The sequence below is a fragment of the Cottoperca gobio genome, chromosome 8, assembly GCF_900634415.1.
Source record: "Cottoperca gobio chromosome 8, fCotGob3.1, whole genome shotgun sequence".
Classification (NCBI taxonomy): domain Eukaryota; kingdom Metazoa; phylum Chordata; class Actinopteri; order Perciformes; family Bovichtidae; genus Cottoperca; species Cottoperca gobio.
In genome coordinates this window covers 4,546,197-4,562,458 of record NC_041362.1, presented here as the reverse complement: position 1 = coordinate 4,562,458, position 16,262 = coordinate 4,546,197, and the positions used below count along the sequence as shown (strand labels likewise).

Here is a 16,262-nt window from a genome sequence, read left to right as displayed (position 1 = left end):
ATTACATATTTAAACGACACAAGCCCTTAAAAAGTGGCATCGCTGAGAGGATGTGGTTTCATGGTCTGAGACAGATAACAATCAAACAGCTTTCTTTGAGTTACACTTTTTATTTAGACATACGCCAGATCAATGACATCCAATTTCTTAAAAAAGAGAAAAAAAAAGGCTTCACGGTCAATTTATTCTACAAAAACAATGATAATTTGTACATATAAAAAATAAAAATACGAGCATCTGCAAAGGTTTTGACAGCTGCTTTCCAAATGGAAAGAGCAACAAACTCTCCTGTGACAGCAAGCGCTGTGTGTTCTTTAGTTTCCATCGATGCAAGGATTGATCCAGGTGAACTCCCTTTGATACAGATCTTATAAAACCGTTGGTTTAAGGGATTTCCATTAGGAAATGAGACAAGCTCATACACTAGCACTGGAGTCTTTGGAGATCCAGAATACCCACTGTATGTAACCTTTATGGATTCTGTGTCAGATTATTTCCCCTAAAAAACACCTAGATTTGCTGTTGAGGGACTAAAGGAGGTTTGCATGTTGCCGTTACGGTTGCAGTCTCACATGGGGTAGTTGAGCACCACGTCCTGTTTGGCCAGCTCCAACAACATAGGATCGTCGAAGAACTTGCTGATGCTCACATCCTCGCTAAGACCCTGCAGAACAACAAACCAACAGGAGATCAGTCATGCAGAAAAGGAAATTCACCAACGACTGAAGTGATAAAGGGGTAGGTAAAAGGCTCACCTTGCGCCTTCGGGTCTTGATCATGAACTCTCTGGCCAGGTGAGGAGCAGGCTGAGGCTCAAGGGGCCTGATCACAATACTCTTGTCTAACGGGTCACCGGGGACGATCTGAAAGGACATTAAACATCTAGTTAACCCAGACAGAAGGAGTGAATGGCAGCCATTAATGATCAACAGAGGAACTCCAGCCGGGCCCGATCTGAGAAACGATGCGACAGCATCAAACACATCAAATTTTGAGCTTTAACAAACTGAGTGGACACTTCTAATAATGGCTCCGACCTTTCACTAAATAGCTGATTCGGTTTGCAAATCTGTCCCGTTGTTCCCGAGTCAGGGGCACGTCCATCAACGTGATGGAAAAACAACGTGCAAGTGCTGTCACTGCTTCAGTTTGCGACCAACACGGCATCAATGCAGCGTCAGCAGGAGGAGTTAGAAGTGTGTTCACAGCCTTTTGAAAAGATTCACAAAATCCCTCATCTTAAGGAGCTCGTAGTACGACATGGACAACGTGTTCTCATCGTCATGGATAAAGGATACAGTCCCCCTCAATGCAAAGCGAGAAGGAAAGTTTAATCTGGAAAACGTCGGGTGGAATGGACTAAATAAGACGTTCCTCGCCTCGGGGGGAAGATTAAACGGGCGGAAAGAGGAAAACATAAATCAATGGAGTGGCTGAAGCCCAATCAACAGATGGATGAGAGCTGCTAACAGTAACTCACTGTGCTGTTTGCATGCCAATACTGGCAGTACATAATCAAACAAATGAGGCAGGCACATACAAGTTTAATGGGGCAAACAACACAGTTCAGGGACTGCCATGTTATTCTTATTTTCTAGGGCAGTTTAATCGATACGCTCCAACAGGAATAACATCTGTCAAGGCCAAGAGCAGGAGAAGATTCAGAGTGTTGATTGCATCGGTGCAAACTCTGGAGCTGCACTTTAGAGAGTCCAACACCTGGGGTGTCTGGTGGGGAAACGGTTCAAGACTGACAAGGAGGAAGGAGGAAGGGAAATAAATCATCCCAATGGACTGACAGGACAATCGAACGGTTTATTCCTGCCGACTTTAACAAATCACTTCAGGGATAATCCCGGGTGAAATCTGATTTAGTAACTGCTTTGCTTACTATTTAGTTAATAAAACAAATTGTGTACTGATTGGCACTTCCCATGACACAACCACGTTGACAGCAAACAAATGATACATTTCAAAAATAGTGCTCAGCTCTGACATTACAGTAAAACACGTGGCAATACAAGCGGGATAAAATCTGCGGTTCTGCAGTCAAAAAGTGTCAACAATGGTTTATTCTGCATGTTCCCCAGGGATCCCTCTATACAACACCTTTCTCCCCGTGTTTGGACAAGCATATTAATAAATAATTCACGTCCAACGCTTGAATTTTCTCCTCATGGGGATAAAACATTAAATATTTGAACTGAGGAAAACCCTCTTTTTCTTCCAGATGAATGACTTTGTTGTAAAGTATTAATCCTCTCTAAGTGGAGTTCATTTTCACTGACACAGCTCTCCAGAGGGCAGACACAAACACATGTCAGACAGAGACGGCTACATTATACTTAAAACTTAATGACTCGGCAATCCACATCAAAAGCTATTTAGCCGGATTGGCAGACATGTGCACAAGGTTGGTCCCTCTGCTGCACGAGCCATCACAGTTTTATGAATGTGAGAGTCTGTGCATGTGAGAATGTGCACAGGTGAGAGGGATAACACATTTTAGCAGTTTTAAATCTGGAAAGAAAAATGTGCAAAGCTCACAGTGCTAATTATAAACGATGCCATTTGAGTCGAATGGTTATCGTTTGTGCAGTTGATTTAAATGTGAACAACTGTTCTACTCTTATTCTAGACATATGGTTTAGGCATTAGATTACATTCCTGTGACATTGCTCGTCATCGTAATGATGCAGGCATGTTAGCAGTCGGATTGGAACAGCTGACATGTGACTGAGTCTCATGTGCTGATCCCCCCATCGACAAATATGTCACCATATGAGCTGCTAAATGTTGCTGTGATTATTCCCTTTCTAACGCGTCTCCAATGGGTCCACTGTCTTTTTGTGCAAAAATGCATTTCAAAGTAAAGACTTTTGAGCTAATGAGGCTTCAGCAGCCAGTTAGTCAAACCAAGGGGGTATTATTATTATTTTAGTAGAAACTTCCCCCCCCCCCCCCATTCCCAGGACAGTGTTTTCTTGCTGAGCTGCATTGCAGAAGTAATAAAACAAAAAAGTAATTAGCACTAAGAAGCCTGGGACTTAACTTGTTTTGTCTGATTTGAACCTCATATTATTCTGTGACTCCATCATTTCCATTGAAATCACATAAATAATCTTCACACCCTGCTTAACGGATTGCAGAAAACAATAATTTGATGGATTTGGCATTTTGTTTTGCCATTTGTCTGTATTTTGTTCATTTGGAAGGAAGCCTGGCTAATGTTAGACACATTGCTGGTTTGTTTACCTGCCAGTGGTGGAACACAGAGAGAGCGAAAGCCTGTCCCTGTGTATGTGTGCGAAGGTCGGTCTCAAAGCCGAAGGAGTCGATGGCCGGGATGAAAGCCTTAATGGTGTAGAGAGGAGACCCTGGGATAGGTGCATCCTGGGTGACATGACCCCTGTTAAATGACAAAAGAAACCCCTCACATTTCTGTATTTGGGAATATTGTCAGAGCATTATATTTCTGCCTGGATTGGACAGTGTACCAACCTTCTCCGAGCCAGCACTGTGTAAACGGCAGACACACAATCAGCTGGAGCCTGAACCTCCACAAAGTAATATGGCTCCATCAACCGTGGAGTGGCCTGCGACACGAGGGAGACAAAAAGCTGAAGGAAGTGTATGGCAAGCAGGTGAACTGCTGACCCATGAATTTATCATAAGAGCAGTGAAAGAGCCAAAAGAGCCGAGGAAAGACGCCAAAATTGTATTGGAACGTTACCGCACTACAATTAAAAAGAACGCAAGTCAGCAGAACCCAAAGCGTAATCACAGTAATGGAACATTAAAGCTAATGACAGATGGGGAGAAGAATAGGCTTAGGGAGGATGATCTCACCATGAGGAAAGCGGAGTACACCACTCTCCTGGCTGTGGGGATGACCTGGCCCCCTCCTCGGTGGAGAGGCTCCTGAGCAATGACTGCGTCAAGGATCTTAAACTTGACATTCCTGATGGCTGCAGAAAGACTGAGTTATCGTAACAGAACACCAATGAGGAAAAATAAATCCCCCCCCCTGTGCACAATGAATAAGGCTCAACAGTTGTGGTGAAGAGGAAACACCAATGGCAATACAGAGAACAAAGGTTTATTCCTAAAATCAACACATGGTGGAGAAAAGAAAGAACTTACGCTCGTCACACAGAGGCCCCTCCCTGGTGCCCCACTGGAAGCCCTGAACGATGCTGTCTTTGACTGAGCCGAGCAGCGCCTTGTCCACCTACAGACGCGGGAAGACATCATAACAAGAGTTAGAGAAGAGTAATCTGCCCTCTGCCTGCGTTTTCATTTTGCTGTGTTTGAGACGTTTCAAACTCTATAAAAACAGTGATCATGGTGCCAGATTGTAAGCAGGCATCCAAGAGGAAGCTACGAAAAATGGTGGCAAACAGACGTATATATACGAGGCACAACGCCCGTGTGAATCTGGGGTCGGCTTTGAGGATCCAGCTCCTCATGTGTGAGGACGTGCTGCTGCTTCTGTTGTCAAACTAATATTTGGTTTTGTTTTTTTAACCGTTTTGCTAGGATATATAGGAAAGACAAACCGCCCCATTTAGCAGTGATCATGCCTGGACTGGTACACAACTCACCTCAGAGGGCAGCGTGTCGTCTACAAGGATGTTTGGTCCCGTAGTGTCTGGTCCGAAGGCCCAGATGGACCTGGCAGCCAGAAGATCCCAGTCGTACTTCGTCTGGAAAAACTCTCCCAGCTTCTTCCTGCCGTGAGGAAACAGAACAGCCACTAGTTGAAGGGAGGTCTACACAGAGTGTCAGCAGGAACATTAAGGAGAGTGGTTGATGGGGGGGGGGGGGGGAAATAGAGAGGGTTAATGGAAGAGGAGAGCGAAGGTTCAGTTTCATGGTGTGTGAAGTATGTCACTTCTCTGGCTTTGCTACTCCACTCTGGCAACACTGGCTGCAGATGGCCTAACAGATGAGCCGAGGACTGACGGAAAGCCACACACACACACACACACACACACACACACACACACACACACACACACACACACACACACACACACACACACACACACACACACACACACACACACATTACTGTGAGTGAACTGATCGATATATGGATATGGGATTTGTAACGAGCACACCTGTCACAACGTATAGAAGCATGTCTGCAGAAATGCTCTACTGTACATCTACTAGATATACATCAGTCATGAACATTGTTCTTATATTTAGCATTTCTCCGTTTCTGAGGCTCCTTTCAAATCGACACAGTGAAGCAAAAATACACCATGACTGTCACGTTGTTCTGCAGCTCTGACAGTTTACAAAACTTCTAAAAGAAAATTAGACGAAAGTTTTTCTAAAAGAATAAATGAAAAAGACACCAGGCTTATTAAAGTTATTAAATCACACATGGTTGTAACGTCCATGTCCAACATCTTTGTCCATGCATGTAGAACATTCAGCAACACACCTATGATTTAGGAATATTACCGACAAATCCAATAACTGCTCTTTTTAAATGTGTGTTTCAGCCCGAGGCATTTTAATATCTCTCTACCGTCTTCAATGACAGCATTTAATTAAAGAGCCAATCATCGTTACTACATGCCGGCTCCTTTATCCCTGCTAACCGAGGGAATAATGAAAACGAATGGCTGAGATATGTGAAGAAATGAATAAGGCGACAGCCATATCACACTGAAAAGGGGGGAAATCTCCAGATGTCTAACATGAAAGGCACATTATATAAATTCATTTAATTAAAGAGATCACTTAAAGTCCAACACGTGTAAGTGTGGCGACGATATCTCCTACGTCTTACCTGTTCCACGTGATCTGCACCACTTCGTTCTCTATGTCCTCAGCCAGACCCTTCTCCAAGGGCTCAGCAATCATGGTGATCTTATTCCTGTCAATCACATCACACGGCTGTCAATCACTCATTCTGGGTTGGGGAGATACTCGGCCAAAGGGAAGGACTAACTCTGACAGTCACTCCAAACTGTGCACAAATTAAACTCCCCAACAAGAAACACAACACTCTTAACAGTTAGAAGTTACACACACACACTTCTTGTAATTGGCCTAATGTCATTGTACGTGTGGAGAAGATCCAAAAACAAATGTACGCACTTTTTGTTTGGCGTTTCAGCGAAGCACTTGAGTGACGATGTCTCCACGACCGTCTCACAGAAAGTCACAACAGGGTCGGCAACCTGTGGATGAAGAGGAGCACAATTACACAAAGAAACAAAAAGGGCTCCACTCCTGTCGAGCCTTCGAGATTTTTGTAGGCAGTGAGAACACTTACTTTAATGTCGATCTCAGAGTACATCTTGCGCAGGTCGTGCATGACACAGTCCAGGTAGAGCTCTCCTGTCCCTAAGATAACATGCTCTCCAGACTCCTCCACCTGAAACACAAGGACGTACACACAGAATGGTCAGCGATCAGCAAGCTTCATACGGGACCGACTGCTGCACTTGTGGCGACGTACCTTTGTGGTGAGCGACGGATAGCTCTTGTTGACCTTCCTCAGTCCGTCCAACATTTTTGGTAGCTCTGATGGGTTAACGGGCTCCACTGCAATCTTTATAACCGATGCTGTGTTGAACTTCAGAGACCTGAAGATCTGAGCCTGAGAGGAGAGGAAGAAAAGTCAACTATGTTGTTTCTCATAAGGCTTTTTATTTTATATCTCAGTGCTAAGTCCCACCTCCTCGTTCCCTCTGGGCTCTGTGATTGTGGCGGTCTTGACGATTGGCTGGTCACAACCTTCGATGAGAACCCAGTTGCCAGCAGGCACTCGGTTCACTTCAATTTGGTATCTAAAAAATGTGGCAGAATAAGATTTAATTCAAACAATCATTGATTTCTGACTCCACAAACGTGTGAAACCAAACACATACACCCTACCTGGCAACTGAGATCCAGAGACGGCCCACAGTGCACACCTGGGAGTCCTCCTCGTCTTCCAGGGTGTAGTTCTCGCCTAAAACCTTGACGGGCTGACCCGCTTGAATGGTCCCACTCAGCACTCTGCCGAACGCATGGAACTGAACCCCATCCTCTGTGCTGTACATCTTAGTGGTGTGGCACATCAAAGGACCCTGAGGACGAGAGGCACGAGGTGAGCAGGAGAGACGGATAAGAGACGGACAGGAAGTAGGGCAGGGAAGTCTTGGAAGCCTGTGATTAATATCTGGCGTTGTCTTAGTTACCAGCTTGTTCAATTCAAGCCAATTAAAACGGTTGGTTTCATCTACAAGAGCAGCTGGAACGACACTATTGACTACAACTGCAAACAGATTGCAGCTATCTGCAGTAAACGGGCAGATCTGCTTCTCTAACAGGAGACTCCGGCTCGTCTTCCATCATACTCACATCAGGGTCGCACTCCGTCATGGCCTCCCCCAGGTCTGAGTCCAGACCTCCAGTGTACGTGTGCTCTATCTTGTTCCTGGCACCCTCCTGTGGCGAGGGGACGTGCTGTACACACATGTCCACAAAACCTGCAGGGAAGAGATTAATGCTCGGCATTTATTAAACACGTTTAGCGAAGCATGACCGTTTATCTTCAGAATATAATTACATCGAGTTAAGCAGCAAGACGGATGCAGTGCCTCTTAGAGTCCCTGCAATATTGTTATTATTACTGTATTCAAAACAAGAAACACACTTCTCCATATACAATAACAAAATGATACCAATGTAAAGGATAGAAATACTTTATTAAGCCTTACCAGTGAACTCTCCAAAGAAGCGGTTACAGACCAGCCTCAGCAGGGGTCTGATGTTCAGCTTCAGCTCCTCCTTAGTCAGGTGGATCCCCAGCTCGTCCAGAACTCTGGGGAGAGAAGTGTCCACGTCCCCCACCACCTACACACAAAGAGGATTTGGGGGAGGATTACACACTGAGCCTGAAAGTACTGAGCTAGCCTAGTTACACAAAATGTATGTTAGACGTGTCCAACCTGTGAGAGGATCTTGTAGAGAGGCTCCAGGACAAATTCCACAAAGCTGCGCTGAGAGTTACTGTTGGGAGCTTTCTTTGAGAACTTGTGGCTGAAAAGAGAAGACGGCAGATACCATGAAGATCCGATGGCTTCGCATTCATTCGTAGCATTCTGTGGAAATCCAAAATGAATGACTCACGTTTTGGGGTTAAAATAAATGTCTCCCCAAAGCCTCTTCGCAAACTCATTATAGTTGATGTCACCTGCACACAAAAGATGGGAGTTAGTTACGCCTGCTAACTTCATCAGGCAGGGCAGGAGATAAGGATGTTTGTGAGAGCATGAGCTGGAGAGTCTCACCGTAGGTTTCTGAGTAGATCTTTGCAAAGGACCCCAGAGTGAAGCAGATGCTGTACATGGAGCTGGCAAAGCACACGTTTCCAAGGAGAGGAGACACCACCAGGTTCTCATCCGTGGAGTACGTACTGAGAAAGGAGAGAAATTACCAACCACGACGCGTGAGATTTAAAACTGAAACGATTAGTTGATTAACCAATTAGCTGATCAGCAGAAAAATTGGCAACGATTTTAATAATGTATTAATCCTTTTAAATGAGGATTTCCTGCTTTTCTTTGTCACATCATTGCAAACTAAATATTTTAGGTCGGCCAACACAAGACATTTGGAGGCTCTGAAGCTGCACGATTATATATTAGAATAATATCAGCAGATTAATAGACCATGAAAATAATCAGCCCTAGTCCGACTGTCACTTCTTCCCACCAATATTACATCACATGAAGCCACTCGTGCTCACCAGACACTAAGTTATGAGTTTTAATTATTACCTGAGCAAACCATTGACCTCATCAACAATGTGGCGCAGTTTATAATAAGCATCTGTGGGAGGCAGTTTGAGCTCCCCAATGAGCCGGTCCACCTTGTTGATGCAGATGGTGATGGCCATACGCTCCTGCACCGCATGTTTTATCAGGCGCTCTGTGTTCAGCATCACCTGGGCAGAGATACACAAAAGTCTTGGTTGTAAAGGAAAGCTGAAGAACAGCGACACATGTGCTCAGAGATGACAGGATTGTGGGGAAATCACAAGAGGGGAAAATAAGTGACTCACTCCTTCCGCTGCGTCTATGAAGAGGACAATACCGTCGGAGAGCCGGATGCTGGACGTGACCTCGTCAGAGAAGTTCACGTGGCCTTCACAGGGAGACACGAGGTTTTAGATCACTTTCTGCTATGATGTTTCAAAACCCAAACATATATTCAGTAAACAAAAGCATCAGGCGGCGCCCAATACCTGGTGTGTCCATGATGTTGAAAAGGTAGGATTTGCCTCTGGAGTCTGGCAGTACCATCGTGACCGGTGTGCTCTTGATACCAACTCCTCTCTATGAAAGAAAAGTACAAGATAGAAATCACCTTTGCAGCCGGGGAAACATCAATGTGGGAAACAAATATATTTTAGGACGCAATAAAGTGTTCAAACGACTCACTCACCTCCTGTTCTGTAAAGAGGATGTCTGTGTATCGGAGCTGAAAATGATAAAAGTCACGTTAGTTTCTGCCGTCATAAACTAAATAAAAGTGTAATAAATCGCGAAGATGGTTATTATTAGTCGACACTCACATCCACATCATCTCTCTTCCTGATTTCTGGATGCGTCTGTTCAATCAGGCAGTCCACAAAACAGGTCTGAACAGAATAAAGACATTCATTAGATCCTCACGAGTCCCAGACGAGTGCAGCCACGTTATTAACATACGCTCCAAAAAAACTCCAATCCTTCTAAATCGTTCATCTTAGGAACACATGTCCGCTTTGGCAAAATGCCACAGGAGAGTCCGGAGTAGAAACACGGAGCTAAAAAGAGAAACTGAGCCAGAAGCAAAAGTCTAACCTTGCCGTGGTGAAGGTGACCACACAGGGTCACGTTACGGATCAGCTCCGGACCATCCATCAGATCTGCAAGGAACCTGTCAAGAGAGAGGCGGGTTATTATGACGGGAGATATTTATGTACAATTCACAACACGTCTTAATCTAGACAAAATATTCTGCTTCAGTCCACGTCGCTTATTAAAGAAAGTTGATTTAAATGATTTAAAGACGAAAGATATTCAAAGCTTTATTCAAAAACCTCAATAAAAGCTTCGGATGTAAAATAAAGGACATTCAGGGCAACCCTATCGAGCAGAATCCTGTTGTATCAGGACAACATGTTCATGAAGGGGACTTACTCCATATCATACACAGTGGCAGGTAACTCCTGCTCCATCAGGGTGAACTGCCTGTTCTTCACAGGCTTGATGATGGGCTCTGGAGTAGAGAGAAAACACGAGTGTTTGCATGTGTAGCATCTGCCATTCACCGTGATCAATGTGTGCATGTGGATTAAATAACCAAATACTCTGTTCTTTGTGTCTCACCTGTGAGAGGTTGCGTGTCTTCCTCTTGGACAATAGTTTCCACTTCGGGCCCATAAACCTCCTCTGCCGTAGGATAGTACTTCTTGTCCTCATGCAGCACAACCTCCATCCCTGGGACTTCCTCATCAGCATCAGCAGGCTCGTCATCATCATCATCATCCCTCTACACGAGGAGAGAGTTACATGCTGCATGAACAAACTGAAGTAAAAACTAGTAATAACTGTTAACACTCATTTTGAAGAGTACCTCGTCAACATCTCTGTCTTCTGCATTCAGATCATCTTCATCATCTTCAGAGTCCAGCTCTGGACCGATGTAGTTTCCAAACTCGTCATACAGATCAGCCTCCATCTTGTAGAGAACTGAAAGAGGTCATGTGGTAATTAATATCCGTCTTTCGTGAGATCAGGGTAACGGATTTAAAAGGCCATTTGCAATGGCATTACTATTTGAGATGGGTAGTTTTTCTTCTTCTGACATTTTGATGACGTGTTTTTGTTTAGTTTTTAAGCTGAATTGCTTGTGCATCTTGGAACCATTTTGGAAATAAGTGTTCACTTTAGCATGTCATTCTTTGGATTTGTTTCTGTAGCTTATAAACCATGAATAAAAAAAATTAATGCAAGCCATACTTTCTCTAATGTGGAAAGATGTGGTGACGGTGGTCTAGAAGTTAGGCTTTCAAAAAGAACATGGGAGGGTTGTGAGTTCAATACCAGGGCTGCCACCATTGTGCCCCTGAGCAAGGCACCTCCAGAGGGACTGTCCTGTACTTTCACTGTAAGTCGCTCTGGATAAATGACGTGTATTTTTATATTTGAAAGAGGATACTACTACAAATATTCAATTAGTAACAAAATATTATGATATGTTATTTCTAAGTGTTGATGTGTGTAGGCATGTTCACGTATCCCTATAATTAAAAGTGTGTAATTAACGCGTTGCTGGCGCGAACATCCACTAAGGTGAGATACCTAGCTTCTTTATTAGTACCGTAAGTTTCCACCAATGCTAACTTTGCATGTAGCACAACAAGCACTACCGCCGGTTAATTATTTTTTTCTTTAAGCTTTTAGATGCTTTCAAATCGACAAAAACTCAAACAAAAATGTAGCGCCAGTAAAAAGTTTTCGATGACTATAAACTGCCCATTTTCTTATGTTTACAGAGTTATTAGCGACACAAGAACTAGCATGCTAACCAGCTAACATGTCAAGAAATGAATGACTTGGAGGCGACGTTTCAGTTACGTTGTTGTTTAGCTAACGTTAGCTTACAGCGCTAAACTATAATTTACAGGTTGCAAACCCAACTTACCTGTGTTGTGTTATAACGTAGTCAGAAAATATTATTGTCAAAACGAAATAAGAGTTGAGTATGTATTTCAGGAGATCAATTATTTCCCAAATAGCGCCATGCGCACGAGATACTACTTCCGGCTTTTCTTCTTCTATCGAATCGAGGGCGCCGGTTGGTAAGCGTTCAACGTCATACTCACTATCGCCCCCTTAGGTAGAGATGTTAGACGCTGCAAAATAACTTCTTGACACAGTATCGACCTTTCAAAGCTCAATTATTCCCGCTTAATTTGCCTCGCTTTCAACACCCCCAAAATGATGTTACATTTATATTCCCATAGTAATTCAACACACTAGTCATATTTAAACTTTTATTTTGCGTTCCTTCACCGGAAGTGTTAGCATGCTATCATGTCTGCCTTGACCATACGTGTCGTCAGAGCCTCCAGTGCCCTCCAGTGGTCACGGTGCGCAACTACAGCTATTTATACTTTTATTTTGTCATTAGAAATTGCCTACACTGTTTCACATTGTGATACATTTCTTGTTGGTTACCGTGCATTTAACATCAGTGGCATATAAACAAAACAAAAACGAAAACCACTGAATGGAAATAATCAAAAGTATAAGGGACATACCAAAAATAGCATGACTTGGAAGAAAATCTAGGCTCCTGAAGGGTTGGATAATTGGGTATTCCCATTTCGGAATTTATCCCAACTAATGGTGTCCAATAATATCTGTGTATTATTTTGTATTGGGTGAATTTCCCATGTATATCCCATTGTTGGATATCATTTTCAGCCATTCCCCTTCCAAAGTTTTACTAAATTAAGAGTAAGCCCTTTGTTACTATGCATTTTACTGTGCATATGGCATAACCATAAAATATTTGAATCTTGACATGAACTGACGATAAGCGTTAAGGTGAACATAATTGAATGCGGTGTCTTCCGGTGAGCGCTTTCACAATAAAACATTTAAAATAACCAGGGATGTAGTTGCGCATTGTGACCACTGGAGGGCAGTGAACAATCAAAGATGATAATAATGTACATTAAAAGTGTCTAATCAGATTATATAGACTATATAGACCCGTGTAATGGATTTATAATATTGCATGCATTTATACGGACATTGAAAGAAGTTGAACTGAATAAGCCCTATATACTATATACTATATATAACAACTTTCTAAAATTAATTTAGGTGGAATTATTGTTTTGCAAAATTGTTGATTTATAAATATTGAAATACTAAAACTATTCTTTTTAAAATACGCATTACATGATTTTAGAAAATTACACATTAAAAAAGACAAATATAACCCTCAGCAAGCAGTAGAATCGCTTATCGCTTATTTACATTTTTTATTTGTACATACTTTTTAATGGAGGGGGGGGTGTAATGTTAATAATGTTTATACATGTATAATGTCTTTTAAGCTACTGGATGTCTAAATTTCCCTCGGGATGAATAAAGTATCCATCTATCTAGAACTCCTACAACTTGTGCAGTTTATATATAGTTGTGGTGTGCATGCTTGGTGTGCCTTTGATGTAACTTTGCCTAAAATGTCAGCGAAGTAAAAGAAGTGCTATTGTTCAAATATAAAATGTGGCTTTTCTATGGTACAGATATCTATGGTATATGTAATGAGGGATGCATTATTCCACATGGATGTTGATAAATTCAGACACAGGCAGAGTTTCAGTTGATGGCTTTATTCCTGCTGGTGTTAATATGTTCTTTACACATAAGACAAAACAGATTTAACAAGTTAAACAAACAAACACAACAACATTGTCATATATTTAAATTAGACATACAGGCCTATTCTCTGAGAATCATGTTGATAAATATATCGTTTGGTCATCATGTAGATCAGTTGAAATGCCCATTACTCAGAATCCATTTATTGAGACTATAATTTAATATTTTAAAAAGTGCAGATAAGAAAACACAATTGTTGGTTGACATAACCATCCATAACATTTCTAAATATTGCTACTACAAGGGTACTCCCTACTGACCAGTTTAACACTTGAAAGCACCGAATACCCCGAAGCTTTAAAGTTATACCTCATCGTTGAAATCATTTTTATTTTATTTAACAAAGCATTTGATTGGTCATTGATCTCCTCTCTTTGGGTACAATGGCAGGCCTCCATAATCATTAACTTGCTGTTGATAAAGTGGGACTCTGTTCAGAAAGTGACCTCCGGGTCAGGCTGGACGCCAGAGAGACAACATTTATTTTGACTGACAGTAGCACACAGATTATTTGATTACCTTGACCATTATTATCTAGGATTTATTGTACCTGAGAACATGACTGAAAGTGTCAAATGGCCCCTTAATGATCCCCCCTCTCTGCCACCAGCTTCCTCAGCCGCTGCACTACATCCTCCCCGCTGCTCCACGGCACCGTCACCGCCTTGAACTCCCCGGGCATGGCTTCATGGGTCTCAGTGATCAGGCGGTGCATTGGGAAATCCCGCCGCGGGAAAGCCACGTCCCGGGGCCCGAGGGAGAGCGCCGGGCAGAAGTCGTTGGCTCCGTCCCCCACGTAGAAGACCCTCTGGTACGGGCGGCCCCGCTCCTGCATCCTGCGGGCCACATAGTCCCTGACGATCACCTGCTTGCACATGTTGTTGGGGCACCGCACGCAGTCGTGGGAGTGGAAGGGACGCATCACCAGTCGGCCGTCCTTGTTGAAGGTGGCCGGGTTGCTGAAGACCCGGTGGAAGAGTTGGCGGGCCCCCGCGCGCCGGAGCCAGGACTCAATGAAGAAGGTGTTGGCGTCGGACAACAGCACCACCTCAAAGTCCTGCGGGGGCCGGGTGCGGAGGAACTGCAGGAGGGTGAGCATGCCGGGGGTGGCCGGGATCTTCTCCATGACGCTGCGGATGTCGCTCTCGGTGACGCCCTGCTCCGCCAGGTAGGCAAGCACGCGCTGCATGTACTCGTTGTAGCGGCCGGGTTGGTAGGTGTCCTTCAGCCAGCCCGGCATGTGCTGACCCGGGGAGGCCTGCACCACCACGTCGTCGCTGGTTTCATCCACGATGGTCTCATCAAAGTCAAAGAAGATGAGGAAGCGCTTGTCGGAGGAGATGTTCGTTGAATTGGAAGCCATGATGATCTCTGAGCGTCTGGACCTGGACCCGGGTTCCCCCTCGCCTGGGGGATGGGGTGGGACATAACAGCAGTTGAATATTGAATCTCCCATGATTAACTATGCCACACCTCTTAGGCCTACTGTTGGCATCAAATCTCCACTCTGGCTCTCCTACTCTCCAGCATCCCACGCAAGGCAGGCCACAGTAAGGCTTCTGGGAAACACCAATTCATAAATAGACAAAGAATGGGGGTTGGGGTGAAGGTAAAACAAAAAAAAAGAATAAAATATAAATTTAAAACAAGAAATTAGCATAATATTCTGAATATCATCTAAAGAAAACAAAAGAAAGAACATGTATGACCTTTAAGAGAGCAAAGCAGCCAGCCAGCAGAAAAGCTGCATTCACGAGCGCATAGGACAAAACATTTGGATTTTGTACAAAAGGTAAGAGGAGGGAGTGGGGGCTATGATTATATTCAGATCTGGGGAAACATGGACACGAGCAATGAACAAGCAAATGAACACAGACAGGCAAAAACAGTCCCATGTCTTCTCTCAGTGTGCAAACGTGTCTGCCTTCCTACCTTCCACTGAGGTGAAGTCAGCTGCTCTCGGGTGTCCTGATTCCGTTCCGTCTGTATGATGGGGAAACATCATCGTGCAGTTTAACACCGTAAAAGAAAAGACACCAAGGCCCTTTATAATAACTTTATACTCACTTATTTAACCCTACAACACTGTGTAGCCTTCACTAATGAGATTACTTGGTCGCATATAATATCAAACACAGGAGAATAAATTGACCCAGGTTCATGGAGGTGAGGCTCCATCTCTCTGAAGTACATCATTGGCTGTCAAACACATTTAAAGTCCCATTTGCAACAATCGAGGAACACGTTGTTATTTTCAGTACTTACATAAAATGTCCCAAATTCACTCTGAGGAAAGTCTGTTGAACATTAAGTTGTCAGCCTGCCAACCTCACCTCCCGACTAAACTAACCTTTCTATAAAGAACAACAGCAGCAGGGAGCCCGGCATGCACAGGTTATTACATTCTTGCAAAAAGCATTACTGTGTCACGAGCGCTGGTTCCGATGATCCCCGGTGTCGGTCAGGTCCGATCCGGTCTCGCGGAGAGAGACAAGAGTTCCGCCGGTCGGCCGGTGTGTCGCGCGCTTTTATGTGACAGCCGAACATCACCGGAGCCGAGAGGTGGTCGTGACCGCGCCTACAAGTCCGCCCCTTAAATAACAGCCTACTGAGCGCGTGCGAGAGTGGGAGGAAAGAAAGAAAACCAAACGAAGCGTAAATATTATGTTTCCTGAACTATGCATGTTATTCTAGGGAAGGTGTCGGTTTATATTCCGTTTGTAATGAATGATCTGTGTCTCAAGTACAAACTCGTGGAGCCAACAGTTTCCAGGGAAGTCTGTACAGAAGGTGAGACACTGGGGA

At 43.8% G+C, this 16,262-nt stretch overlaps 2 protein-coding genes across 6 annotated transcripts; both read right to left on the bottom strand.

Annotated features, from left to right (window-relative positions):
* Nucleotides 1–123: 123 nt before the first annotated feature.
* Nucleotides 124–11,856, bottom strand: eftud2 (elongation factor Tu GTP binding domain containing 2). Its single transcript, XM_029438375.1, has 28 exons — nt 11,704–11,856; nt 10,633–10,748; nt 10,386–10,548; nt 10,197–10,275; nt 9,858–9,933; nt 9,587–9,652; nt 9,457–9,492; nt 9,257–9,347; nt 9,074–9,156; nt 8,790–8,956; nt 8,301–8,425; nt 8,140–8,203; nt 7,959–8,049; nt 7,728–7,863; nt 7,369–7,496; nt 6,901–7,094; nt 6,701–6,812; nt 6,482–6,622; nt 6,296–6,397; nt 6,118–6,200; nt 5,807–5,893; nt 4,605–4,731; nt 4,144–4,231; nt 3,850–3,968; nt 3,502–3,596; nt 3,256–3,409; nt 756–863; nt 124–664 (listed from the first exon to the last, which is right to left on the bottom strand). Exons 2-28 carry the CDS (start codon nt 10,735–10,737, stop codon nt 569–571), a joined length of 2,916 nt encoding a protein of 971 aa, XP_029294235.1. The 5' UTR covers nt 10,738–10,748; nt 11,704–11,856; the 3' UTR covers nt 124–568.
* A 1,536-nt stretch (nt 11,857–13,392) lies between these two features.
* phospho1 (phosphoethanolamine/phosphocholine phosphatase 1) lies at nt 13,393–15,962 on the bottom strand. Of its 5 annotated transcripts, none has more exons than XM_029438753.1 (3): nt 15,880–15,962; nt 15,390–15,440; nt 13,393–14,864 (listed from the first exon to the last, which is right to left on the bottom strand). In XM_029438753.1, the coding sequence occupies exon 3, from the start codon at nt 14,818–14,820 to the stop codon at nt 14,041–14,043; it is 780 nt and encodes a 259-aa protein (XP_029294613.1). In that variant the 5' UTR covers nt 14,821–14,864; nt 15,390–15,440; nt 15,880–15,962; the 3' UTR covers nt 13,393–14,040. The 5 variants fall into 5 exon arrangements, with proteins under 5 accessions (XP_029294613.1, XP_029294614.1, XP_029294612.1 ...); XM_029438754.1 differs by having other exon boundaries at nt 15,860–15,941; XM_029438752.1 differs by lacking the exon at nt 15,880–15,962 and adding an exon at nt 15,723–15,871 and having other exon boundaries at nt 13,393–15,016.
* Nucleotides 15,963–16,262: the final 300 nt, after the last annotated feature.

What these genes read in the sequence shown, in the direction of transcription:
- eftud2 (XM_029438375.1), bottom strand. Translation starts at nt 10,737, where the DNA reads ATGGAGGCTGATCTGTATGACGAGTTTGGAAACTACATCGGTCCAGAG. An exon ending in TCTACAAGATCCTCTCACAG is followed by an intron (nt 7,864 to 7,958) that starts GTTGGACACGTC and finishes CTTTGTGTGTAG; the next exon opens with GTGGTGGGGGACGTGGACAC. An exon ending in CTGTGTTCCACCACTGGCAG is followed by an intron (nt 864 to 3,255) that starts GTAAACAAACCA and finishes ATGTCCTTTCAG; the next exon opens with ATCGTCCCCGGTGACCCGTT.
- phospho1 (XM_029438751.1), bottom strand. Translation starts at nt 15,462, where the DNA reads ATGATGTTTCCCCATCATACAGACGGAACGGAATCAGGACACCCGAGA. An exon ending in TGACTTCACCTCAGTGGAAG is followed by an intron (nt 14,865 to 15,389) that starts GTAGGAAGGCAG and finishes CCCATCCCCCAG; the next exon opens with GCGAGGGGGAACCCGGGTCC.